We start from the raw sequence: 27,509 nt of genomic DNA on the forward strand, positions 1-27,509 counted from the left end.
TCCATTGTATAAATTTACTACAACTTCTGTCAATGGACATTTAGGTTGCTTCCATGTCTTGGATACTATATATAGTGCTGCTATTAACATTAGGGTGCCTGTATCTTTTCGAATTAGAGTTCCTTCTGGATAGATGCCTAGAAGTGGGATTGGTGGATCATATGGTAAGTCTGTTTTTAGTTTTTTGAGGAATCTCCAAACTGTTTTCCATAATGGCTGTACCAAACAACATTCCCACCAGCAGTGTAGGATGGTTCCCTTTTCTCCACACCCTCTCCAGCGTTTATCAGTCGTGGATTTTTTTAATGATGGCCATTCTGACTGGTGTGAGGTGATACCTCATTGTAGTTTTGAAGTACATTTCTCTGATAGTTAGTGATACTGAGCATTTCTTCATGTGCCTATTGTATGTCTTCATTGGAGAATTGCTTGTTTAGGTCTTCTGCCTATTTTTGCATTGGGTTTTTTTTCTTATTAAGTTGTATGAGCTGTTTATATATTCTGGAAGTTAAACCTTTTTCAGTCACATCATTTGCTAATATTTTCTCCTATTCTGTAAGTTGTTTTGCTTTACTTATGGTTTCCTTTGCTATGCAAAAGCTTCTAAGTTTAATTAGGTCCCAATTTTTTGTTTTTGCTTTTATTTCTATTGCTTGGGTAGACTGCCCTCGGAGAACATTGCTAAGATTTATGTCAGAGAATGTTTTGCCTACATTTTCTTCTAGGAGGTTTATCATGTAATCTTTTATTTTCTTATATTTAAGACTTTAAGCGATTTTGAGTTTATTTTTATGTATGGTGTGAAGGAGTGTCCTAACTTCATTGATTCACATACTGCTGTCTAGTTTTCCCAACACGACTTGTTGAAGAGACTGTCTTTTCTCCATTGTTTATTCTTGCCTCCTTTGTCGAAGATTAATTGACCATAGGTCTGTGGGTTCATTTCTGGGCTCTCTATTCTGTTCCACTGAGGATCCACACCTTTTAATACTTATTTTACAGAGGAGAAAACTCTCAGGGAGGGACAATGACTTACTCAGATCATACAGCTAATATGTGGCAGGGCCTGATCTCCAGTCTGTGAATTATAGGGTACTTTGGCCCTATCTGCTGTGACCACTATCATCTATGACATGACGCTTGGAGGCTTCAGCATGGACACTGTCGGAGCCAAAGGGATCTGGGGAGGGTGTGTGGGGCAGGGCAGGAAGGGTCCCCTGAAGCAGCTGCTGTAGGTTCCATTGGTAGACACTGAGGGTAAGGGTTGGGCACATCTGAATGTGGGCCCAGGTGACAAGAGGAGAGAAGGGGGCAGGGGAGGATAGAGGCCAAGAGGTGGGAAGGGAAGGGAGTTAACTGGGTGGGGAAGAGGAGTAGGCAGAGGCCGTTTCTGGACTTGGGCACATAGTTATGGCCATGGGGCAAGTGGTCACAGGTCCCCATACTCAAGTGCAAAGGTCCTCCTCCTGGCACCTGCCCTAATGTCAGCAGAACAGGCAGTTGGGTTAGTGCTATGAGGGAAGGGGCTGCTAGGGCCGCTGAGGTGGGGAAGGCTTGGGAAGTAGGTTCTTGGCTCCACCCACTTCCAGAGCAGCCTGGAGGTGGTGGGTGAACTGCAGCCAGATGGGGAGGGCTCAGCAGTAGAACCTAAACAAGGGGGCAGTGGGCCCTGGAGAAACCCAGAGGGCGGGCAGTCTCCACTCATGTGGGCCTAGTAGGAGCTCTCTGAAGGCAGGGCTAGGCTTGTCTGCTTTACTCCCTGTCCCCAGGATCCAGCCTGCATTTAGAAGTTCCATAGTTGGCTGCTCTGGGCTGGGATCAGCCACCCTCTGGGTGATCAGAAACACCCATTTTCAGGGCTCTGTGGAGGGAGTGCTCAAAGGGAAGTGGGGAGACATTGGCTTGGCTGGTTCTACTGGTGGTGGTGGGAACAAGTAAGTACCTCATACCCTCAACCTGTGCTGCATGCTTGGCAAGGCATTTACATCTGAGCTGTTACTGGGAAATAGGTCCAACTTCTGGGGAGAAGATAATAGTAAATAACACACTCTGTAAACGGAGGCAGGGGTTTCAGACCCTCAGGGTGCCTCTGTTACTGGACTTTGCCCTCAGTCTGGTTAGGAGCCACACCTGTCCTCCTGTGGCCTTATCCTGACTTGACCCTGATCAAGTTATTTGCAGGAGCTGGGGCAGGATTTGTAAGGAGTATTCTTCACCTGAGGCTTAACCCCTCAGGCCTGGGCCCCTGACTGCCCGTCTGTAGGTCCCCTGAGGCCTCAAGGGAGGTGAAGACCTGCGCCTTGAAAGCTCCTTGAAGGCAAGTGGCTGGTGACCTGAGAGGGGGTGAGCTGACAGGGTGAAGGTTGGGGGGGTCGAGATGAACAGATGGAGGAGGACATGCTGGTCTGAGGGCAGCTGACTGATGAGGAGAACACCCTGTCTTTCCTCAGGGTTCCTGCATCACCCTGTCCCCTCTGGGGTATGTCCTGCCTGTCTCAGTGTTACTGGCCTGTTTGCCTATCTGAGGATTTGCTCCGGGAGAGTAGGGGAGGAGTGGGAGGGGCTGACATTTCCTAAGCTTCCACTAAGTGCCAAGTGCAGGCGAAGCACTTTCACAAATGTCATCTCATTTAATCTTCACAACCACCCTGTGAAGCTGGGGTTCTTATCTCTGGTTTACAGATGAGGCAACAGAGACTCAGATACAGGGGTAGTCAGGCCAGAGGGGACCTTTCAGGGAAGTGGCAGAGCCAGACTCGTCTTTTCTCTCTCCCCAGCTGCATGGGCCCCGAATGCCCCCCTGGTTCCCTCTGGGCTCACTCCAGACTTAGCTCTTCAAGGAAGCCTTCTCTGATTGCTCCAGCCCACATGATTTCCCCCATGAATTTCTTGAACTCAGAGCACTTAACTGGCTGTACCCTGGGCATGGAAGCCATGGGACATATCTGGAGGTGTCTTGTGTGGTGATTTACCTCCTAGGTACGTGAATAGAGCAAGACACTTCACTTCATTGAGCTTCAGTTTAACTCTAAAATGGGAATCATAATATGTGGCCTGTAGAGTTATTCTGAGGACTGAGTGAAATGACCTATGCTTGGGGGTGGAAAGCGGGGCCCCCCATCTTAGTTTCAACCTTAACCTTCCCTCCCAGCCACTCTGCGTATCTCTGTCCCCTTCTAATCTTCCCCACAAGCGCTGTCTAAGACAGCTGCTCAAATGTTTGAATCTGGCTGTCTAAGCCAGAGCTACCTACTCATCCCAGAGAGATGGGGGATTCTGAGTGGGCCTGTGCCATGAGACCCCTTCACTTTGCTGATAGATTTGAGGCACCAGCAAAGGAAATACTATGCATCACTCTAATCTGGACTAACCTAATCTTTGAAGGAGTCAGAAATCTCATGGCGACCTTGGCCACAGGTTCCAGATCAGCTTCTCTGAGGGACTGTATAGCTGTTAAGCTTTCTCTCTGGCTGTTAGAGCACAAATGCCTGACACCCCAGTCCGGTGGCCAACCCAGGAAACACTTGTGTACAGAATACAAATACTGATATGATTTTATTCAAACACAGGCAGGAACAATGACCTTCAGAGCTGGGTAAAAACAGTAAGTTAAAAGCATGGTTAGAATTTCAGACAATCAGATAAAAAATGTGAAGGAGGTAATTTCCTCCTCTCCTATTGATTAATTCAACACAGCATAAAAATACATTATACCTATAAAGTACCCTTATTCCCAAGCAAATGAACTGGAGGTGGCCCTAGGATTTCCTTGGCTATGATCGATGCACACAATGTCTACCCACCTGCACCACCCTCCTCAACCTTTAAGGCAAAAGGGCCTGTCATATTCAGGCAGAGAAGGCTCGTATCAGCAGGAGGCTCTGTCAAAGACATTAAGAGGAGTTTCTCAGCTGAAAGCTGCCTGCTTGGGTTCCTTGGTCAAAAGATGAGTGGGTCACTTGGGCACGGAAATCCATGCTGTTTCAAGCCTTTGCCTTGCCATAGCAGGAGGAAGCTGAAGTCCTGGCAAGTGGCCACTGGTCTGGTTTGGGATGCTGACTGGCACCGAGGGACTAGGCTAGTGGTGGTTTCAGGGTTCTCAAAGCCCTGAGGAAAGCAAACCTGGGGCCTCCTGCGAGCTGGATAAGGCTGAAGGAGGGTGGGCAGGTGGACCTTCTGTCAGTCTCTCCAGCTGCATTAGTCTTTCTGGGAGTATTGGGAAGAAAATATCCGTGCGATCCTGCGAGTTTCTTCCTCAGGCAGGGTGGGAGGCAGCGAAGTAGGTCTGGGGCGACAAGGCTTTTGGGTCAGGGCTCCCCTGGTGGCCTCGTTCTTGTCCTGGAGAGGAAGAGGTCAGCGAGGTTAGCACTGTGCACGTAGCACTGCCTAGGGATGACTTTGACTCTTATCTTTTGGTCCTTCGGCTAATACTAGTATAGAGCTGACTGGTTTACAAAGCACCTTACATACCTGATTGTGTTTAACCCTCACCTGGACCCCACAGGTTGGTGTATCATTCCCATGTCACAGATGAGGAAACTACAGTTCAGGTGAAATAAACTCAAGGTGTCCCACAGCTTGGAGTAGCAGACCTAGGATGTGAACCCTTGTTCAGATTCCTTCTATGCCTCTGGAGGAGGGGCAGTCTTTCCAGGACATCCCTTCTCCTGCTGCATGAGTCTAGACAGGTCATCTGTCCTCTGAAATGTGACTGTGTGTGACCCTGCCAGGGAGAAGATGCTGGTGAACAATACACTCTGTGTATGGCCCTTGGGAGTTCTCAGAGCACATAACCACTGCCCTGTACCAAATGTCTCCCTGTCTCAGGCTGATGGGGTATCACTAATTCCCCCTTTAAGGTGTGTGCATTTGGGCTATGACATCATGGTCCTCTGGACTCCTCTAGGACTCACCCATTTGCTCATTCAACCCTTTTCTCTGTGCCAGGTTCCTGCCCTGATGGAGCTCAAAGGATACAGGAAAGCCACCCAAGGCAGGTGGCCGAGAGCAAGGCCCCAGGGAAGAGGTGGAGGCCTGATAGAGGAAAAGGCAAGGCTGAAAAGACATGGGAGTTGCTATTACAGGCAAACCTGGCTGACTTCATAGCGTGCAGCCTGCCCTGTGGATGGGTATTTTTTCCCTGTCCCCAAATCCCAGGAACTGGGATCTTCACAAGCTAATGGGGCACTGAGAGCGCACTGTCCCACTCCCTGGGCACAGAATTATCAGCTTGGTGGATACCCTAGAGATTGAGATTACTTCCCTGCCCCTTGTAATTCTGTTAATGGGAAACTGAGGCCTAGTTAGAGGTGTTTCTGGGATCAGTAACATTCAGGAATCCTTTCTTTCATTTCTTTAACCTCCTTACTGCCTACTGTGAGAGGGAGACAGATGAACAGAACTCAGTTCCTGACCTCCACAGCTCAGTTAAACTGGGACAGAGCTACTCAAAGAAACAGAATAGCAGCCAGGATATGAGAAGAGGAATGGAAGTCAGACAACCTTGAGGGTCCCAGCCTGTCAATCTGGAATTCTAAATGCCAAGGGTGTGCATACAACCCAACAAGCTCTCAGCACTGACAGCCCACAGGCACTCTGAGAACCAAGAGTAAAGCAGAGTGAGGGGCTGAGCATGCCCAGCAGGGATGAGAACATACAGCTCCCCATCTTCCAGGCAGGCCTAGGCTAAAAGGGGAAAAAGGAAACTCACCCTGTGCTGGTGTCAGCAGTTCTTCCTTCCAAAATAGGGGAGGCACCTACACCCCATAATGCCTCAGGCTGGGGAGGCTAGTCACCAGCCACTGCCTGTTGCCCTCCCTGTCCAGACCGGGTGCTCCTGCAGGGCATGGACTGAGTCTGATGCTTCTGACTCCCACTGGGACAGGTCCAAGATGGGAGCCTGCGTGCTGCTAGACAGTGAATGGGTAAACTAAACCATGGTGACCAGAGGCTTAAACTGGTTAGGGAGGAGACTGCCTCTTGCAGCAAATATCTCATTTACTCATCCATTCATTCCAGAACCAGTGATTGCTCCAGCTAGAGGAGAGATGGACACCGACCTACCCAGCAATCACAGAGATGAAGCCTAGAGCTTGGGAGCACAGAGAAAGCAATTCTTGACAGTCTGAAAGGATGAGGCAGCTTCACAAAGAGGTGGGATCTGAGCTGGATAGGGGTAGGGGTGGGGTCATGCCACTGGAGGGAACAGCATGAGCACAGGCCCACACCTGCTGGCTGGGCCGACATCTGTGAACCAGCCACAGCCAACTTCCTAGCACCTACACCTGGGCCCAGTGACCTAGTGGGCCTTATCTGTGTGGCCCAGGGACAGGGACCGGGATGGGGCTTGCTCTGTGTACTGGGCAGGGCAAGGGTGTGGAAGGACAGAGAACACGCACTCAGCAATATTTGGTTTTGTTGACCTCCACAGAGTCTAAAAGATCATCTTGACTAATAGTAAAGTTTCTTTCTTCATCAGGGTTGCCACCCCAAAACACACAACTTTGGAGGGGTTGGGCAGAGGTGAAGCTGCCCAGAGCCGGGACACCCTGACATGTACTAACCATGCCTCTGAAAATACTCCCAGTACTCCCATGCACCAGCAAATTGCAACCATCACCTGTGATTTGAGAAGCCTCAGCCTTCCTGGGGAGGAAGCAGGAGGAAGCCAAACGAAAGCAGGATCATCAGACTAAGGGGCTGTAGGGGCCTTGGAGTCTAGGCAGTGGGTGCCATATATGAGGTGAAGTCCCCAGAAGGGGATTTTCAAGAAGAGGGACTTGAAACATGAAGGTGGAATCTGAATGCAGAACGTGAGATAGGAGATTCCAGTGGAGATGTGGCTTGAGCAGAAGTGAAGAAGGAATTTCTTTTGCTAGGAAAGCAGTGGGGATGGGCTGGCTGACTGCAGGTATGGAGAGCAGAAGACAAACCGAGAGAGAGGGGCTGAAGTTCCTGAATGTCTGGAGAGGAACTGACCATGGTCCTTTTGGACCTTGCCAGTGATTTGGGGGTATGGGGCTGACCTGGGGTGAAGAACTGGCTTTACTGTGGTCCGGGTGTTAAGCATGGCAACCAGGGCTCTGACTGCCCCCATTAAATCCACCAGCTCTCCCACTAATGTCTCTCACTTCCAAGTATGGGGACCTGCTCTTTTCGGGGCACCTAGACACCCAGGCAATGAACATGAATAGGTCTTTCAGCCTATTGTTTGAGAGAGATAGCTCAAAGAAGACCTCAGTGTCAAAGGCAGAAATGTCAGCTGGGATGAAAACAAAGCATCATGGAAAGAGTAAGGAGCAGTGGTGTCAGGAAAATACAAGACTTTCTGGGGCTCTTCAAATCAAGAGGCTACCCCTGGCTGGGGAGTTCTCAAGTGGCTTTGGGCAAGTCATTTTCTCTCTGGGCCTTGGTTTCCTACCTTGAAAATGGATCAGGATGAGCAGATGATACAACAGAAGGTGCTCTGTAACCCAGGGACTAATCCTGGCTCGTGGCTCCCTCTTTGGCCAGTTCCCTGTGATACAGCATCTTCTCCAAAAGCTCTCTCAGGAGGCTCCAGCCCTCTTCTTTGGTCTGAAATGTGATCTGATCCATCCAGTCCCCAGATGGCACCCCCTGAACAGGCCACATGTTCCCGGGAGAGTGGTAGGTGCAGGTGCCTCCATTTGTCCCTGCTTCAGGGTGTCCCTGGGACTTCCTCAGAGGGAGATGGTGGCGTGGAAGGAACATTGGTCTGTGGCCTGGCCCAACTGCCCCACTGGCTTGAGGCCAAGACACTTTCTGGGTCTCAGTATCATCATTACCAAGTGGAGCCGAGAACTTCTGTTTGCTTCCTTGCTCCAGGTCTACTGTGAAGTTGAATACAATTCAGATGTGACCAAGGCTCTGGCCAGATACAACATCTTGTAAAGCACAAGGGCTAAGCTGGAGCTACAGCCGACACCAGCAGCAGAGAGCAAAATGAAGCCTTGCTGTGAGCCCTCACCCCAGCAGAGCAGAAGTGGGGCACAGCGCCCCACAAGGTATGCCCAGTGCTAGGTCAGGCCTGGCCATGCTCCCCCCTCGCCACCCCCCCCGCCAATGAACCCCTGGGCCTCGCATCAGGACTGAAGTTCTGTTTTTTTCCCCCTAGAGCAGTTCCCTTACATGACAAACAACTGATTCAGGAACTGGAAGCAAAACTTTCCAGAGAGCCGAAAACTGAAGGTAAACAGCCGCCTGGTTCTGGCTGGTGAGGATAGCCCTGCCAACAAATTGCTGCTTCAGAGATGAGTGAGGCTCAGTATAACCGCCTGCCTTGTTCAACTTTCACCTCCTTGGCTGGCTGCCTGGGGCAGCTCCCAGAGTCCTCTTGGAAATCTAGGACTAGGATTTCCTTGTGCTAAAGAGAACAGCTAACTCAGCAGCCACAACTAGGAGCAGTGGGGAAGTGAGGACAAGACACACAGACCAGGGGCCCAGCCCTGAGAGGCAAATCCTAAATCTGACCACCTAGCCTGGCTGCAGCACGGCTGGGTTCCGTGCTCTGAGCTCAGCCTCCATTCCTGCATTAGGACTCTGGTCATGTGGTTCTCACTACCTACTTGCTCCCTTGTTCCTCACTAACCCTGAGGCCTCCCTTTCCTTCCTCCAAGAAGCCTTTCCTGACAATCGGCAGATTCCATAGGGCCAGGGTCACCCCCTCGGCCCAGGCCTCAGTCATCTACATAATGAAGAGACCTGATGAGATCAAGACTCCTTAACTTTTTGAACCTACACCCTGCCAGTGAGAGGGCTCAAAAGTCCAGTTTCCTGAGAGGGAAGGGTTAAAGTGACACTCTTGGAACTCCTGGCTCCTCCCAGACTCAGGCAACTCGAGCCTAACACCTGCTGAGCAGACCTGTGGACCGTTTCCCTTAAGGTGCCTGCCAAACTGCATTCTGGGCCAGGGTGGGCACCAGCCGATTTTGGCTGCTTCCCCTGACTCCTGTACACTCTTGGCCAGCGAGCTCATTTCCTCCCCAGAGCTCTGTGTGGCCTTAATCAGAAACACTCTGACCCTTGGGTCTCCTCCTGGGGCTCTGCAGAGGGCTTGGGACTCGGTGGCTAAGAGATGAGGTAGTAAGTCAGGGCTTCTTGCCCCAAGAGGGGCAGCTCAGCTTGGAACGCAGGCTGAGACGAGGACACCAGGCTCAAGAAGTTCCCTTGGACCCAATGATTTGATCTGGTGATTCTTTGGAGGGCTGGGTTCCTCTACCAGGACTGTGTGTCTCTTAGATGCCCCTGGGCTTGGGAAAGGGAAACCATGGGAGAGAGAAATTCTTTGGGCTCATGGGAGAAAAGCAGCAGCTTTAAGATCCATTGGCAGGCAGGCCATGAACTTCTGAGGCTAGGGCTCTATCACCCCGAGGTGGGGGTGGTGTGTCATCCTGAGCCTCTGACTACGGGTCTACACTGGGCACACCGTCAACTGCTACAGCCCCGAGCTGTGCTCCCCATCCTTCTGGGGCTGCCCTTGGGGGGGGACGTAACTTCCTGGCTCCCTGCTCCTGGTGCTAAGCTTTTGATGATGTCCCTATTCCTTAGCATTTCTTTCGTATCAGTCCCCCCAAAATGTAATGGCATAAGAGGGGACATTGTCTCAATAATAATGATGATAAAAGTAACAATAGTTAATATTCATATAGTGCTTACTATGTCATGTGCTAAAAACTGTTCTAAGCACTTAACATTTTACTCAGTTTACCCTATACAAGCTCTAGGAGGCAGGTACTACTATGCCATTTATCACATAAACTGAAGCACAGAAAAGTTAGGTAACTTGCCCCAGGTTACAGCTAGTAAGTGGCAAAGCTGAGCTCTGACCTTAGGCTGTCTGGATTCAGAGGCCATGTGCCCAACCACTACAGAAGACTGCCTGGTAGGAGAGAAGAGGGACATACAGCCACAAACTAAGTCTGTGTTGCCTCCACAGACCCTGTTCAACGCTTCAGAAAGCCAGCAGCAGAGCGAGGGTAAGAAACCAGGTTTGCTGACTCTCAGGTCCCCAGCTGGCCTGGGGCGCCTCAATCCCCATGATGTTTGAAACGCCGTGGTCTGGCTGAGTGGACCAGGGAATGCCAGGGGAAGAGGGGGGGCTGGGTGACTCAGGGTTACAAGGGGACACTCGTACCTGGCCTTGTCTCCTACATGCACTCCTCATGAACAACAACACCCGGCCCTAGGCCTGTGTTAACCCGTGGTTCATGAAGTGGGCAGAGCATGGCCTTAAGGCAGGCAGGGAAGTCAAGGCTCAGATGACAGGTTGATTTTTGCTCTTTGCTTCTGATTCCTGATATCCTGATTATTCTGGTCCAGGCCGACCTCTCCTCATCTCCGACTTCCTCTCTGGTACATTCTGTTTTTACCCCCAAATTCTGTTGATTCTCTGAGAGGTTTCTTTTCTCCAAATCATAGCCTGCAAAGCCTTTCCTTCATCTTTGCTGAATTCTACTCCAGTTACTCCACATGGCTGTCTTTCTTTCCCTGTACTCTTTCTCTGTTTTGTTTTACTTAAGTGCTAATATAGGTACCGTCATTTGAGAAAGTTAGTGGTTTGGTGGCCAGTGCCTCTCAAAGAACTGTGAACGCCCTGAAGACAGGGTCCATGGCACCAGGTCCAGCTCTTTAAGTATAAGAAGTGCTTGGAAAGAGTTGGTGGAACTTACATTTAAAGCTGACTTCCCTGGGGAACTGTTGAGCTTTCGGGGGAAGGGGCCAGAGCAACTGAGCCAGCACTGACAAGCTCTCTCCTTTTTCAGGGATGGTTTGCTTGCCCTGGCCCTGAAGCAGGCGAGCTACAATATGGCAGTCCCAGGACAATGGCTGAGAAGAGTCCAGCAGCCTCTCAAATGGCTCCCCTTCAGGGCCACGGTGTGGCCTTAGGAGGAGGCAGAATAGATGGAATCATCAAGCTGGGTGTTCAGGACAAGGCTCCTGCCCTCCCCTGCCTACCTCTCACTTTGAGCTGTTGACTGTGCCTGAAATATTACTGAAAATAGAAGACAGAGGAGAAAATGGAAGCTTCTATCAGACGGGAAACCCCATCACCAGATCTAATCCTATTTGCTGTAGCACCAATCTCTGTCTTTCCTGCCTGCCTGCACGCTACAGGTGAGTTTTCTTTTTTCTTTTCAAACGGCTGACATCTGCACGTGCGCTCTGGACGCCATGCCCTCTCTGACCCAGGGGCACTATTCTCTTCTCCTTCTGCATCTTTCCCTTCTCCCTTTCTCTACTGGTCACTGTGCTGGCATACAGAAAGCTGCTGCGTTTCTCATATAAAAAACCAAAACCCAAAAATACTTTCCTTATCTCAGATGCTATTCTACCCACCATCCTATACTTCTGATCCATATTCACAGCCAAATCTATGGAAGGAGTTGGTGTCTCCATCTTGTCATCAGTCATAAAATTTTAATTATATATGATTTCATTGTGTAACATGCTAAAGAATCTATGTAACATGTAAATTATGAAGCAATAAAAATGAACGTCTGTAAACCCACAACCCAACCTAAGAACTAAAACTTATTAATACTGTTGAATGGACCTACGTACTCTTCCTCCCCACCCCAGCCCCACCTCCACAACTATGAACACTGTTGTCAAACTGTTGAAAATCAAAGAGAAAATTGTAAAAGCAGCCAGAGAATAAAGGTCACATTACATTCAGGGCAACAGCAAGAAGAATGATGGCTGCTTCTCATTGGAAACAATGGAAGTCACTAAGTGTGGAATGATAGTTCTAAAATGCTAAGACAAACAAAATTTAAGTTAGAATCCCATATCTAGTGGAAAAATATCTTTCAAAACTGAAGGCAAACTAAAGATATTTTCAGCCAGTTGAAGCTGAGAGCATCAGTTCCCAGCAGGTCTGCACTACGTGAAATTCTAAAGGAAGTTCTTAATGCTGATGAGAAATGGTCCCAAACTGAGATCAGGGTGTGAAGAAGAATGAAAAACAACAGAAATAGTAAGCATGTGGGTAAATACAAAAGACTTTTTTTTTGCCTTAAATTCTTCAAAGTGAGGCCACTTTTAAGACCTTCAGAGACCCTAAGCTGAGAAGATTATGGTGTCCCTGCCCAAATATAATTCACAAGTAAGTCTAAAATAAAACATAAGTATGAGGAAGGTAAGCAAATTTCTAACATCCCATGTAACTATTTTAATGCTTTTAAAAAAACTCAATTCTTAGAAAGTTTTTTCTCTTAATTTTTGGTGCTTCTATCTGCTAGTGCCTTTAACACATACTTGATTTAATTCCCAGTTTACCCAGCAGTTTGGCAGCCAGCCAAGAGCATAAGATGCAGAAAATATGTTGCTACAAATGCATCAAGCAGTGAGACACGCTCATCACTGGTGAGGATGATCAATGTCCCGAGGTTTCCCGGGTTGTGGGACTTCCAGTGCTGAAAATGGGACAGTTCTGGATGAACTATGATGACTGGCTACCCTAACTAGGATCCAGAATGAAGTCTCAAGGAGAGAGGTGGCCCAGAAAGCAGCAAACAATGGAATTTTGCTATGGGCAAGGAAGAAAAAAGGCTGCAAAGTGTATGAGACTGTTACCTTTTCAAATCTAGACTTACTCCTTAACTGAAGTAAACATTCTTATTTCTCCTCTCCCATCCTTTGTATCTTATGTGTAACAGATCAAACACAGTAGGTCCCCCTGAAGCTGGCACACCATGAAGGCAGAAACACAAAAGCAGGTCTGGTGGGTAAGAGCTGACAGCTCGGACACAGTGGCCTACAGACCTCCTTTCTCATGGGGCACGACGCACTGACATTTCACCCACTTGACTGGAAAGGGAAGAGGGAAAGGGAACTAACAGTGTCTGCTTTTTTCCTCTAGGGCAATTCTTGTCGTGGTCTTATTAGTAAGAATTATATTAGCTGGATGTTACTTAAAAAAACTGAGACTCAGAAAAACCAAACCAAACCAAAACAGACTCAAAAAGTTCAAGTCACTTGCCCAAACAGATCCAGTATTTCGCTTCATAGATCATAGATGTCTCACTCAAAAGCTTGTGCTTGGTGCTGGACACAGCCCTGCGACCCTAGCCTAAGTGCTGATGGCTATGTATGGGTCACACAAGGAGAGATGCAGAGTGGAAGAAGATGAGTTGGTGACCAAGAACCAGAGTAGGAATAAGGCCATGGAAATGCAGAACTCCTGGGGAGGAACTGGCGCCCTTCCTCCTCTATGACAGGATTTACAGGTTTGACAAAAACTGAGATGTGTAGGATCACAGATTGATCCATGTACCAAAGGAATGAGATGCCCTCAAAATGGGGCTGGGAAAGTTGAGGGAGAAGGGAAAAACCAGCAAAAGGATCAAACATCTTATAGTTTCTCTTTAGGACAATAACCCCAGGCTCCCAGGAAACTTCTGGACTCACCCCAACTGTCATCAAAGTAGATGCTGGGAAAGCATTAAGAATGTTTAAATTTTAATTACAAAATGAAACCTATATAAAGGCAAATTGACTAGAAAAATATACTGCAAGCCAAGTGTCATGATTTTAAAGTGGTGCAATGGAAAGCACAGGGTTTGGACTCACACGTTTTAAGTCACTTACTGGTTGGGAGACTCTGGGCAGGTGACTTAACCTACTTTATGTATCTCAGTTTCTATATAAAATAGAAATTTTAATACCTCATAGGTCTGTATGGGAAGTCTGAGCCTCAGTTTTCTCCTCTATTAAGTAGGGACAGTACCCCTATTATTGGGTTGTTGGGAGAATTAAATCAGTTTACATGTGTAAAGTACATGTAAGAATAATGTCTAGCGCATAGTAAGCTAATATGTTTTGTTTACAGCATGTATTATTCTCTAATTTTTTTTTTTTTAAGTTCCATGAGGCAAGGGCTCTTTGTCTCCTCCTCAGTATAAACCAGCCTGCTTGGGTACCAATTCTGGCTCTACCACTTACTACTACCTGTGTGAGGCAAGCTACTTAACCTCTTTGTACCTCAGCTTCCTCGTCTTAAGACAGGGATAAGCATGTACTTCACCAGGTTGCTGAGTTAAATGAGTTAACGTAAAGTGCTCTGAGCAGTGCCAGGGGCCTGGAAAACACCACCATGATCATCTTTCAGCTTAAACACTGCCTCCTCAGAGAGACCCTGTTCTTTCTCAGAGCACCTAGTAGTCATCACAATATGTAAATATTTATTTTTTGTTTACTATATGTACTCTGTTAAGACAGGGAATTTGTCTTATTTACTACTGTATGCTTAGGATCTAGCACAACGCTTGACAGAGCATAGGGACTCAATAAACATACAATGAATGATTAGAAAAGTCGGTATCATTTTCTTGCCACCTGCAAGATAGGTCAGGGGTTGTGCCAAGGCAGAAAAGAGCTGGGATTTGTACCAAAGCGCTAACCTAACTGCTGATGAATACTTGTGACGTGTTTTGTAAACAACAAATAGGTGTAACACTGTATTACTCTCTTCATCCAGACCTTACTCATCTGCCACGGTCTCCCAAGGCTGCATCTCCTGTTCGAAGGCTCCTCCGTTCAAACCCACCTTTGGTAGTTAGGAGCTCCGACAGGGCTCAGTATGAGTTTCTTAGCTGAGTCCTGTTTTTATGCTTCTGTGCTGTTTCTTCCACCTATCATCTTGGCTGATGATGCCCTTGCTCTTAACACATTTACTCTTTGTCACTTCCTGAGCTCCTCCAACTGCGGAGCTGAACAGAATGTGTTCAGCACAGCTTGGAGAGTGACCACTGCTGCTGCCTTTCCAGGCACATGGCTGGGCAGCTTTGCATTCTGTATACACTTTCATGGAAGGGGTGACAACTTTACAGGAGGCAGGCCTTTGGCTGACTGTCCTCTTACCTGATCTGCTGTGACTGGTGGTGGCAAAGCTGCAGAGAGTGAGAGCATCCGCAGGGAGGCCTCCAACTGCTGGGGAGGTAAGAAGAAGTTGGGCACCACAATGGGCTCTGGGCTATAAAGGCAGTTAAGGAACGCAAATACCTAGAAATTTCCCCCAAGCTAGCATCTCCCCTGATCTCAGTCACCCCATTTGTTTTTCCCTCCAACTTATTCCTGCCCATGAATCCTTTGTTCAAGTGGTTCCCTCTGCCTGGAAGGTCCTGCCCACTCCTAACATATCACAGTCTATACTTTATGGGTCAGTTCAAATCCTGCCTCTTCCTGGAAGCCTTCATCTCATCTTAGACCACAGTAATCCTCCTCCTAGTCTAGAGCACAGTCTGAAGCACAGACTAATGCTTGATTATTTAGTTAGATATGGTTCTCAATTTCTTTCCCTCCCTAAGCAAAAGGAAGAAACAGTAGTTTCCTTCAGTTACCCCATTGCTTCCCTAGAGGCTTGCATGAGGCTGGTAGGCTGCAAACATTGGATGATATTTGCTGAGGACCTGCTGGCCAAAAACTGACAGACAGGGTGGGCGTGGGAAGGTGGCTCTGGGGCAGTGCCTTAGGCTGGAGGGAGGTGCCTGGCACTGAAGGAGGGCCTGGCTTGGTTGTATTCTGCTCACATCCAGAAACAAGGGCTCTACATAAGTGGGCATAGCTGGTCCACATCTGGATGTGAGCCCTGGAAAGCAGGTACTGTATTCTGCACTTCTCTGTATCCTCTGGAGGCACCCAGTGCTATACTGAGAACACGGTGTTCTACAAATATTTGTTCAAAGCACTAATTCAGTTTAGGAGGCAAAGGAGGGGACTATTTTGATGGTTCCCTTTTTTTTTGTTTCTGCTGAATAAGCTAAGTATGGTTCTGTTCTTCCATGCTAGACTTTGAACTCAAGGAGGGCAGAGATGATCTCTTTTTCATACTAAATTCCTGTCACCTACCTGAGACACAATAAGTGTTCAACAAATACTGAATGAATGAATGAAATGCATCATTTCCTGCTTTGGTTCAAATCCCTGATTTTGTTTTTTTTTTTAACAGAGACACTGGTGTGGAGCTGGAGATCCTTAAGGGAAAGAGCCCTTTGACCCTAGCCTTCTTCAGAGGCCCTGGTGAGGTAGGATCTATTTGCCGTTGCTCCTTGGGCTGGTGGGAGTACTCCGCTAGTCAGCTGATACTGTGGGGAAGAACAGCTTTGCTGTGGTGTCCAGGGTGTGTCTAAAGAACTGAAGCGCCCCTTCTCAGCCTAGCACCACCTGCCCTTCTAAGGGTCCTAACTCCAACAGTAATCTCTGTCACTTATTAGATGGCAGCTTCAGGGAAGTTCACTTTTTATGCCTGTTTCTTCACCTGTAAAATGGATACAATAAGTCTACCTTTTGTTTTGAGGATTAAATGACTTAATATATGCAAAGTGCTTAGAATAGTGCCTGATACACAGCATGTACTCAATAAATGTCCACTGTTCCTGTCTCTTCAGTTTAGGTGGGAAAGCTGTCACTGGTTCCTTCACCCACTAAAGTCTTCCTTCCATCCCTACCTCTGGTCTGTCCTCCTAATGCTAAAGCCAGCAAGTATTTGTCAGTCCACATTCCCCTGGACCTTCTCATGCACTGACCACCACTCCCCGAAACCCTGCTGCTCCCAGCTCTCTGACCACTCGCCTCTGGCTCCTCTGTTGGGCGCGTCTGCTCCGTCTGTGCTCGTGGCTCCATCTTGTGTGTGCTTCTCCCGTTCCCGCTCTCCCTGCTGCCCTTACCTGCTTCCAGAGACACCGACATTTATAGCTCATCTCATCCTCCACTCCAGGCCTGCATTTCCTCCTGGATGTCTCACAGGCACATGTCCAAAATGGAAATCTGCCTCTTCCCTCCAAACTGTCTTTATGTGCTGTTCCCTACCCAGTAAATGACCTAACTTGTGACAGAAATCTCTAAGTCATACTTTCCATTTCCCTCCTTCTCATCCCCTGACCCTATCCAATCTTCTCAAATCTCTCCTTCTCTTCCTCACCATAAAGCAGTCTATACTTTAGGTCAGACTTTCTTCATCTTTTATTACTGCTGCAAGTTTCCTACCTGGTCTCCTTGCTTCTGGTCTCCCCAGATCTAATCGACCCTTTATAAGGCACTGTGAGAATTTGCTCAGGTAAATCTAACCGAACGTACTCTTGCTTACTAGTTAACATTTACTGAACACTGTTTATGTTCCAGGCACTATGCTAGGTAGTTTACATAGTTAATTTATTTTTTCACACAACCCCATAAGCAAAGCACCATTATTACTTCCATTTTGAAGATAAGAAAACAAGTTCAATTTGCTAACAGGACAGAGCCCAAGCACCTTAGCCAGGCATAAAAGGCCCCTTAAGATCCAGCCTTGCCTCCTCTCGCCACCCCACTTATCCCTGGGCTCTAACCGCAGTGACTTCCACCCACAGGCCAGGCTCTGTCACCTGGCTGTGCCTCTGCGCACACGATTCCCTCCAACTAGAACTTTCTCTGCTTATGGACCTTAGCCAGGCATAAAAGGCCCCTTAAGATCCAGCCTTGCCTCCTCTCGCCACCCCACTTATCCCTGGGCTCTAACCGCAGTGACTTCCACCCACAGGCCAGGCTCTGTCACCTGGCTGTGCCTCTGCGCACACGATTCCCTCCAACTAGAACTTTCTCTGCTTATGGACCTTAGCCAGGCATAAAAGGCCCCTTAAGATCCAGCCTTGCCTCCTCTCGCCACCCCACTTATCCCTGGGCTCTAACCGCAGTGACTTCCACCCACAGGCCAGGCTCTGTCACCTGGCTGTGCCTCTGCGCACACGATTCCCTCCAACTAGAACTTTCTCTGCTTATGGAGTGCCTATTCATCTCTGAGGTCCAGCTCTACTGTCTCTTACAGGGATACCTCCAAGCAGAGTTACGGCGGCCTCCTCCTCTTGCTCCCTAGCACTTTGGCCATGTCTCATCGCAAACTTAGGCAATGGCCCTTTATTTAATGTTACTGCCATCACCTGTCTCCCACCTCATAATGGGAGCTTCTCGAGGTAAGGTCTGATTCAAATCTCCGTCCTCAGCGTGCAGCAGCACAGGGCCTGGCAATACTCGTTTTCTGAGAGAATGAATAGTTCTTTGGTAAGGCCCAAATTAAAGCAGTACCCTTAGGACCTGGGCACACGTAACTGCTCCTCCACTGACCATACATTTTGAGCACAATAAATTGACTGTAAAGGCAGCAACGCTAGAAGCCAGAATGAGTGAGGCCAGAAAAGAACTCCACTGAGGCAGTCTGCTTTTAGTGCTCTGCCTCCTGCCATTTCTCGCCTTAAGCCTCCCCTGAGTCCACAATGCTGACCCTCAGGTTTCTCTGTCTTGCATCAAGAATCACATTTGTGTGGTGTGTACACATGTTCCCGTATAAGTTTCTCAAGAATCCTGTGAAACTGTTACAGTTCAGTTCAGTCTGTATTCACTGATCCCCGTGTGCAATGTCTGGGGACATAGAGAAGGCAAGGTCCTTGACTTACCTGGGAGCGTATAGTCTGGTGGGTAAGAGATTATTACCTCCATCTCATAGGTGAAGAAACAGGCTCAGAAAGGTTAAACTACATGCCTGAAGACACACAAGTAATAAGAGCTGGGTCTAGAAGGGTTAAAGTCAGGCTCTGACTTTTAGTGGACAAAGATCTCTATTCAGCAAAGCAATCTGCTTCATCTACCCGTTTGACCAGGTGAGCTGATCTGACTGGCTGATTAGGCTACAGATGCAAGGGCTACTGATGGTCCTAAGTGGCTTCCTTTCCCACTACATGCCCATCAGCATTTCAGAGGGGGAATGTCAGATGTCCCACTCCTCACCAACACTGTCATACTGGGAGGGTGGGGCTTTGGCAAGTCTGTTACAACAGTGCCCACTTCCCCTTCTCTTGGCTCCATCACTTGCCTTTATTAAAAAAAAAATTAATTATTAGGTAATTCACTATTACTAAGTCTCAGTTTCCTTACATGCAAAATAGAAATGATACCATTAAAGATTTGGGGTGACTGAATGAAAAATATATGTCAAGTGCTTGGTGCATGGTAAATACTCAGTCAGTGGTAGTAGTCTTTCCCTTCCTCTTCCTCTCCACTGAATTTCAACTGAGATGAATGGTCTCCTTTCATAGATCCAGAGCCTTGCCTTCAGGTATAAAATACCCAATAGATTACAGATAAATCAGGGTAGGCTAGGCTAGTGAATGTGCTACCAACACCTAAACCCATCTCAAAGCATTATGCTCCAGAGGCCTGGCCGTAAGAGTGCAGGCGAGTCTTCTGCAGGAGGTGCAAGCTCCTCAGTGCACTCCATGAGGTGGCCACTGCTCACACAGCTGGCCTAAGCATCGGCATCAGAATGCCTACAGATGGCTTAAGGGGCTACCTGAAACACCAAAGGATACAGAAGGAGGCTTTGCCTTGTGGACACCTCTGACCCAGATGTCGTCTGCTTCTGCCTGCTATCAGGGCAGTTTATGGGTGGCTCCTTATGGTTTTCTCTTCTGTTCTGAGAGGCTAGGCGTAGAGAGAATTTCTCACAGCTATCGGCAGAGTCACTTAGCTCCTCGGAGGCAGCTTCATTCTCAGCCTCGGCCTCTGGCTTGGGCTCCTGGTCCTGGTCTGCCTTTGGTGACCTCCTCCCAACACTGGTGCTGCTGTATTGGGCTCCTGAGAGTGTCTCATGTGAGCTAAGTGGACGATCTGCTGAGGCAGGCTCTCCAACCCTGGTCTTACAGGCCTCACCCTCACAAGGAACAAGACTTTGGGCAGGAGAACCCTGCCTAGGCAGGTGGGGGTTGACAGCCCTTTCTGGGCTGGACAGAAAGCTCCTTCTGACCCTGAGCTCCTCTCTAGGGAGAGGCTCTGAAGGATAAGAGGGGGCTTCCCTCTGCACCTCATCAGGCTGAGGGCTAATGATCTCACTTGTGTCTGACATGAAACTGGACCAAGGGCTAGTTTTGTCTGTCACAGTGGTGATCTCATTGAGGGTCCTGGGCTCAATGATGTCTTCTTCATAGTCCTCATCACTGCAGGCCAGGCCTACCTCAGTGTCTTCACTGCTCCGCATTCTGGCGACAGGTACTGTGTGTCCTAGGGACTCCTGAAGCATTCCTCTTCCATTTGAAGTCTCTTCAAGAGTATGAGGAGGTGGAGAGTCTGTGCCCTCATCTGGAGTTCTTGCCAATGGCCAGTCTGGAGCTGCGCTTCCTTCTTGCATGGCCACTGTGTCCTGAGTGTCTGGGAGGGGGGTGACTTCTCTGCTTCTACTCCTGGCTTGGTGAGAACTCAAAGATCTTTGGGAATTCCTGGTGATAGTCTGCAGATCTGAACAGTAACAGATATCACTCTTACTACAAGGTAGGGCCACAGACCACTCAACTTCCCTACACTAGCTTCCAGTTTCAGATGTAGTATTGCAATCAGACTTTGAACAAACCTTAAAGATAATAGTTAATCCACCCAAGAGTCAGTGAAACTATATTCAAGGCAGTACAATTTCTAGTGCTTTATTCTAATATCAGAGGACCAAAATCTAATCTAATTTATAGTTGTGGTTACATCTGTGTGTTTGCTTTCAGAGACTATCTGCTTATGCTCAGGAATTCTTGGGAGCTGGGAGTCCTGGTGGGCATGTTCATGCTTCCATTTACTTCAGTATTTACCTATATTAAAAACCAAAATAAGAATCCACTTATTTATCTATTTGATGACAGTTATTAGAACTATTTTACTTGGAAAATAAAGGCAAGGAAATATCTGTGACCGAAATGATAAGCAGGGGAGATTAACAGAGAAAATGGAAAGAGCATATAGGCATTGGAGCCAGTCAGTCTTGGGTTCAGATCTCTACTGTCACTTGTCAGCTTTGTGGTCATGAGCAGACTATCCTCTGAGTTGATTTATCTTTAAAATGTGATTAACACTACCCTTTTCATAGGGTTATGGTGAAAAAAATGAGATAAATGGGCACACTGTGTGGCACATATATAGGCAATTATTAGCTCCTTTCGAAATTCATCCTCTCCTTGTGACCATTAGTTCTCCTTCTGTCATCACCTTGCTTAGAACTCCCCATTTTCTTCTAGGATAAAGATTAAACTCCCAAGCTTGCCTTCAAAGCCTTTCAGCTTCAAGCCTTGCTCCTTGCTCTCTTTTAATATACCCTTTAAAGAGACTCCCCTTATCTGCTCTCACCTCCACCCCAAACAACCCTCTGTTTTGCTCTTGTGCTTTCTTTCTGAGGGGGGAGTTTCTTTGACTGACTGTAGAATGTATGCTTGGTGAAAGCACAGACAACGCCTGTCTTGTCCACCACTGCATCCTGCTGGAACTAGTAACACAATAATGCCTGGCATAGCTGGTACTCAAGAAAAAGCAGACTGATTATTTCTAACCAAATGGAAGCCAAAAACAAGAGTCCACTTCTGGGGTCCTGACTACCAACAAGTTAGGTATCTGGCAGAAGAGGTTCCTTTTTTTCCCTTTAAAGAGAAAAAACTTATTTATCTCTGTAGAATCTACACATTTTGAGCAAAAATAATACCAATTGAGGGTTAAAGGTGCTGATCTAGTTGATTTCTCAATATTCCCCAAGGTGTGCCTGATAGTTTTCTGGACCATAACCTTAGACCGTGATTCAGTGGAATGGAGTGGGACTCAGGAATCTGTATTTCAAAATAAGTAATCCAGGTGATTCTTTTGTTCAGGCAAGTTTGGGAAGTAGTTGTTCTGGAGTGGTCTTTGTCTGGGCTGCACAGTGGAATTACCTGGGGAGTTATGAAAAATGATGCCTGGGTATCACTCTCAGAGATCCTGATGCACCTAACCCACAGCGCAGCCTGGCGTCTGTATTTTAAAAAGCTCTCTCAATAATTCTAATACAGTCAAACTGAGAACCACCATTTTAAGGGGTTTTTCAAAGGGTGGGCTATGGATCACCAACTTCTAGAATCATCTGGGGTGCTTGCTAAAAATGTGGTCTTCTGGTCTCTGAGAATTAAAAATTTAAGTATGTTTGTAGTTGAGTTTTTCTGAAAATAAAGTGGCACAAGTTCAGGAACTGCTACTGAAGAACTCATCTAATTCATCCTCTCTTTTTTGGGTTGCAAAATGTGAAGCTTAAGATGGGAAAGGGTCTACTCAGAGTCAAACAGTAAGTCTGTGCCAGAAACCCACCGAAGACCCAACCCGGTTCCCCTGCCTGTCAGTTCAATGCTCTTTCCATTGCATGTGCTCTGGTGTCATGCTAGTGTGTCTCTCCTTCCAAAAGGAAGATGGTAAGTATGTAAATAAGTAAAATGGTGAAAGCTATTGGTCTCTATTTGTCACAGGGGTTTGTCTGAGGATAGATATTCAAATATTCTTCGACTAAGCACCCAGTGACCGTAACTCCTCAACAAGAGGGGCCCTGAGCCATACCCGTGATTAAGGAGCTGACTTGCAACACGAGGTCATTGGATTTCTCCAGGATGCTTTGTTTCTCAGGGTCTAGGCTGCTGGCTCCTGGCTGAAGATGGTCCCTCTGGCTCTCCTGGCACTGCAAGATGGCGGTATGAGTCTGAGGACTGAGGGGAAGTAAGGGTTTGGTGAGCTTCTGGCTGAAGTACCGCTGGATCTGATCTAGCTCACTCAGATTCTTCCTGCCAAAAGAAAAAAGGGATTATAAGCATCTTTTACATTCCCTTGACATTCTATCACTTGAGCTAGATCTTTAATATCTCTCACTTGGTCCATTAAAACTAGGACCCCCGTCTCCAATCCACCAATTCATCCTTCACCTCTCTGAATATAATCCCACTCCTGGGGACAATGTTCTCCTCTGTCTGTCTGGCTAACAGGATTCCTCTTCTATCCAGCAAATATTCTGCTTCCTTGTAGGGAACCATTCTTATCATCACTCCAGTCCTCATTTCCCCTTAATCTGGGCTAGCTCTGACCTTTGCTACCTCATAACCATTTCTGAGCCTTCAAGCAAGTGACCTCTTCTAGCAAGTCTTCCCTGCCTCTCTAAGTTGGTTTAAGGGTCCCTCCTCTGCTCCACAGTTCTTCCTGTACTCTTCAATCATATCACTTGTTTGTTTCACATCTATTTCCCCTGATGTGGTATGAACTCTGTGCTGATTCCTTTGTATCTTCTGCACCCAGCACAGTTGCTTGGCACAAAATAAATGAATGGAGAATGGATAAATAGACATTAAAAAATGACTTAAAATTTTATCTTTTTTCCAAAACCCTTTAATAGGGCCACATTCATTCTTACTACTCCAATGAGAAATCACAACAACCACTACTCCCTTCACTTGCACAGGATTTTATGTTTTATGCTTTCAAATACATTTTCTTGTTTAATTCTCATCCAACTGCATGACATCAGTAATTGTTTTACAGATAAGGAATGTGAGGATCGGAGAATGTAAGTGATCTGTCTGGGGTTAGTAGTAGTATGCAGCTACTCAGAACTTGGGATTCTAAGTCTTACACTTCTTTCATTATAAAAGATGGTCTCCGTCCTAGCTGGATTCATTTCTGCCTCAAACCTCTGCATGCCAGAACCAGAGTTCAAGCTGCTCCTTGCTCTGTCCCTATTCCATTCATTTTTTAAGGTATAGTTCATAGTTCTCCTTTTTTTTTAAGGTATCTTTTTGTTGTTTTTTTGGGGGGAGGTAATTAGGTTTATTTTTATTTTATTTTATTATTTTAATTAATAGACAATTTTTTAGAGCAGTTTCAGGTTCACAGAAGAATTGGGCAGAAAATACAGAGAGTTTGAACATTTTCCCACATATTTATCATTATTTTTTAAATGGAGGTACTGGGGATTGAACCCAGGCCCTCTTGCATGCTAAGCAGGTACCCTACCACTTGGCTACACCCTCCCCCTCAAATTCCTTCACTCTAGGCATCTAACCTTCTGTCTTAAATTTTCCCTTAGTTTTGTTATGTGTTAGTTTAATTTCCCTAACTAGGCCATGAGCATCTGATAATAGAAGATAGTATCTCAAACGTCTCTATTTCTCTAGCACCCTCAATGTGCCTGGTACAATGGGCACAACACACACTCAATACCTGTGAAATAAACTGAAAGTCCTTCTATCCTTCTGTTAGGAACAGTCAGAGTGTCTTTGAGTCAAATCTAAATTAAATGAGAGAAGAAAGCTGATCCTTATTCTGTCACTAGACCTACAATTCTATCAAATCACAGCGGACTGACTTGGATGTCTGTATCTGGCTGGCTGGGTGTATGCCACATGAATACCTGTAGCCAAACCAATGTAAACCTGGTGAAGCTCCAGAAAATATGCAAGCCCAAATGGCATTGTCAGAGGTTCTGGGTGTAGAACCTACTAACACTAAGCTGCAATTTTCTCATCTGTGAAAAAGGTTTGGGAATATGTGCCCTGCAGGCCTCATAGGATTGCTGTGACTCAAAGGAATCCCGTTTTAGGGCTCTGTGAACCTAGGAAATAATGCAAAATTTACATTATCTTATTTCATCTCTATTTTGTAGAGAATTTGTCTATGGCAGTGGTTCTCAAAACCTGGTTCTAGGACTACTATCATCAGCATCACCTGAGAAGTTGTTAGAAATGCAGATTCTCAGCCCCTGCCTAGATCTACTGAATCAGGAACTGCATGGGTGAGTGGGTCTCAGCAATCGCTGTTTTAACAAGCCCTCCATGTGATTCTGACACACACTCAATTTTGAGAATCACTGCTCCAAGAGCAGTGATTTTTAGCCTGGTGGTTTTGGCCCCAAGGGAACATTTGGCAATGTAGAGAGACATTTTTGGTTGTCACAATTAGGGGAGAGGTGCCACCGGTATCTAGTGGATAGGGGCCAGGGATGCTGCTAAATATCCCACAGTGCACAGGACAGGCCCCATATTGGGGCAAAATACTCAGCCCAAATGTCCACAGTGCTGAGGGGGAAAGAAACTGCTCCAAGGCTGAGGAGAGTTTCTTTTTCTCTCTCCTCTGGGTTCAAAAGTATGTTATGTGAGTGATTCAATAAAATGCAGCCAAACTGTCAATGGTTTTACTTAGCCTCCAGGCTCCAGCATCTTACTAAAATGAGAATCTGAACATATTACTTCCTTGTAATATAAGTTTGGGCAGTTTCCCAGTCTGTAGCATACTGCTTCAATCCTTTCTAACCTATGTCCTACCAAAAAAGATTTCGTCAGTAGTTCATTCTGAGCTTGCTTGAAACCAAATAATTGGTTAGTTTTTTCCAAATACAAAATCCTTTAAATATTTTTTTCCCTCAAACTTTACACACTCTCTTCCTCCCTAACCTATCACTTTCCATTTGAGAATCAGTGTTCTAAAAAGTCCACTCCTAGCCTGACATTCAAAGCCCTTCAGGATCTGACCCTCACAGAACCTGCTCTCTACTTACATCTTATTGCTCAACTTTGTTGTACCTGCACTGCGGGTGTTCCCCCAAGCTGTATTTGTTGTTTCATGCCCCTGGGCCTTAGTACATTTTTTCTGCACAGAATGCCCTTCATATTTGTTGACCTGTTCCTTCAAAGACCAGTTCAAATGTGACTTCTTTGTATCCTTCCATGACCAACCTGGAATGTTACTCATTCCTCCATCTATCCTTGGCTAGGAAACCTGGAATGCTTATCAAACATTGTTATAATCATAATGGCAACATGACTGTCTCCTCCACTGGGAATGGTAGAGCCAAGATTGGAAATCAAGTCTATCTGACTCTGGAACCAAGTCCTTTCCACTGCACCATACTTCTTACTATAAACCTGGAGCTGATCCAGATGATCTATGATGGCCTTTTTAATTCTCTCAGATGCTGACTAAACTAAGAAAGGGACAGGGGAGCATTAACAGGACAGATGCTGATCTGAAAGAATCCAGTGGTTGTGAGGATTAAGACAGTGAGCAGGATGAGGCTTTGTAAATTGTAGAGTAGATCTGAGGCTATGTAGGTGTAAAGGTGGTTATTAAGTTTGGTGACTAATCTAAAGTTTCTATATTTATAGGCAGACTAGTAATAGAGCCCCCTGAAGGAACAGAAGGCCCCAAGCAGAGAGAGATTCATTTGTGGGGAATCTCGTGAAGCTCCAGGTCCACTTGGACACTTAACATACACCAAAGCCCCTGCTAAACCTCCCTGAGTGGTGAGAGCTGACAGAAAGCAGGACTGCAGGTTGCCTTTGCCCATTCACTGAGCCCCCTATGGTTCCCCATGTCTCCTCTTAGCAGAGAGCCTCACCTGAGAGAAGTCAGAATGGAAGTATGGGAGGACAGGGGTGATGTGGCCAGTTTGTCATCACTTGGCAAGACTGCCTCTCCCTGCTGCAGGGATTCATGAAATCGGCGGATGTTCTGTACATGCTCTTCATGGCGTGATGCCTGGCTTCTTGTGGTACCGCTTCTGTCAGGAATAAACGGGAGGAAATACATTCCCAACCAATGAGAAAACAATAAATGTGTGACAATACACGAGTCACCCTCCTGAAATGATACTGCAAATCCATCCCCACTACCACAGTTCTGGCTTCATCAACTCAATTGCCTGGATTACAGTTATCTCCTAATTAATTTTGCCTTTAATCTTACATATTCCCCTTTAATAAAATTTCCACATTATTGTCTCAGCAATTTTTTTTTAAAAACACAGATCTGAAATAACAATAGCAACAACATTTATGGAGCCCTTATTACGTGCCAAGCACTGTTCGAAGCATTCAACGTGTACTAACCTATTTGATTACCCCCATTCCTTTCTAGTTTTGACTTCTCTTTTTTGATCTATAGAACAAATTTCAAATTCCTTAGCATGGCATTTGAGAACTTGATCCCAGGAATAATCATCTTCTTTTTAAGTAACAGCTTCATTGAAATATAATTCACATACTATACAATTCATCCTTTTAAAGTGTACAATTGAATGAATTTTAGTATATTCAGAGTTATGCAACTATCATCACAATCAATTTTTTTGTATGTATTTTTATTAAACCACCATCAATTTTAAAACATTCTAGTGGATGTGAAGTGGTATATCTTTATGGTTTTTATTTACATTTCCCTGATGGCTGATGATGTCAAACAACTTTTCACCTGCTTATTGGCCATTTGTGTATCATCTTTAGAGATGTATCTATTCAGATCATTTGCCAATTTTTAATTGAGTATTTGCTTTAATATTTAGTTGTAAGAATTCTTTATATATTCTGGATACAAGTTTCTTATCAGATCTATGATTTGCAAATATTTTCTTACATTCTATGGGTTGTCTTTTCACTTTCTTAGTATCATTTGTAGCATGAAAGTTTTAAATTTTGATGAACACAATTTATTTTTTCTTTTGTTACTTCTACTTTTGGTGTCATATCTAAGGAATCACTGCCTAATCCAAAGTTACAAAGATTTACTCCTATGTTTTATCCTAAGAGGTTTTATAGTTTTAGCTATTATGTATAGATATATGATCCATTTGGAGTAAGTTTTTGTGTAAGGACTGAGGGAGGGGTCCGATTTCAGTCTTTTGCATGTGTATATCCAGTTGTTCCAGCACCATTTGT

The 27,509-nt window shown here is 46.2% G+C and overlaps 2 protein-coding genes across 7 annotated transcripts in view; one reads left to right on the forward strand and one right to left on the reverse strand.

Moving 5' to 3' along the window:
- Positions 1–14,957, forward strand: part of DNAJB13 (DnaJ heat shock protein family (Hsp40) member B13) — a 65,212-nt gene extending 50,255 nt beyond the window's left edge. The window contains exons 7-13 of one of the 4 annotated variants that reach the window (XR_012509743.1): positions 4,948–5,049; positions 6,019–6,153; positions 7,846–8,024; positions 8,135–8,208; positions 9,956–9,995; positions 10,782–11,133; positions 14,850–14,957. The gene's annotated coding sequence lies outside the window, so the exon portion shown is untranslated. Of the gene's footprint in view, positions 1–4,947; positions 5,050–6,018; positions 6,154–7,845; positions 8,025–8,134; positions 8,209–9,866; positions 9,996–10,781; positions 11,531–12,292; positions 12,431–14,849 lie in introns of those variants that run through there. The other 3 variants (XR_012509742.1, XR_012509744.1, XR_012509741.1) reach the window with 3 other exon arrangements.
- C2CD3 (C2 domain containing 3 centriole elongation regulator) overlaps positions 3,537–27,509 on the reverse strand; it is a 108,078-nt gene continuing 84,105 nt past the window's right edge. For 2 of the 3 annotated variants that reach the window (XM_074372608.1, XM_074372609.1), the window contains 5 exons: positions 26,195–26,356; positions 22,375–22,595; positions 19,359–20,280; positions 14,881–14,992; positions 3,537–4,338 (listed from right to left, as the gene is read on the reverse strand). In XM_074372608.1, the coding sequence (XP_074228709.1) occupies positions 4,198–4,338; positions 14,881–14,992; positions 19,359–20,280; positions 22,375–22,595; positions 26,195–26,356 (1,558 nt within the window). In that variant the 3' untranslated portion in view covers positions 3,537–4,197. The other variant, XM_074372610.1, reaches the window with a different exon arrangement.

Source organism: Camelus bactrianus, chromosome 10, assembly GCF_048773025.1.
Source record: "Camelus bactrianus isolate YW-2024 breed Bactrian camel chromosome 10, ASM4877302v1, whole genome shotgun sequence".
NCBI classification, from domain to species: domain Eukaryota; kingdom Metazoa; phylum Chordata; class Mammalia; order Artiodactyla; family Camelidae; genus Camelus; species Camelus bactrianus.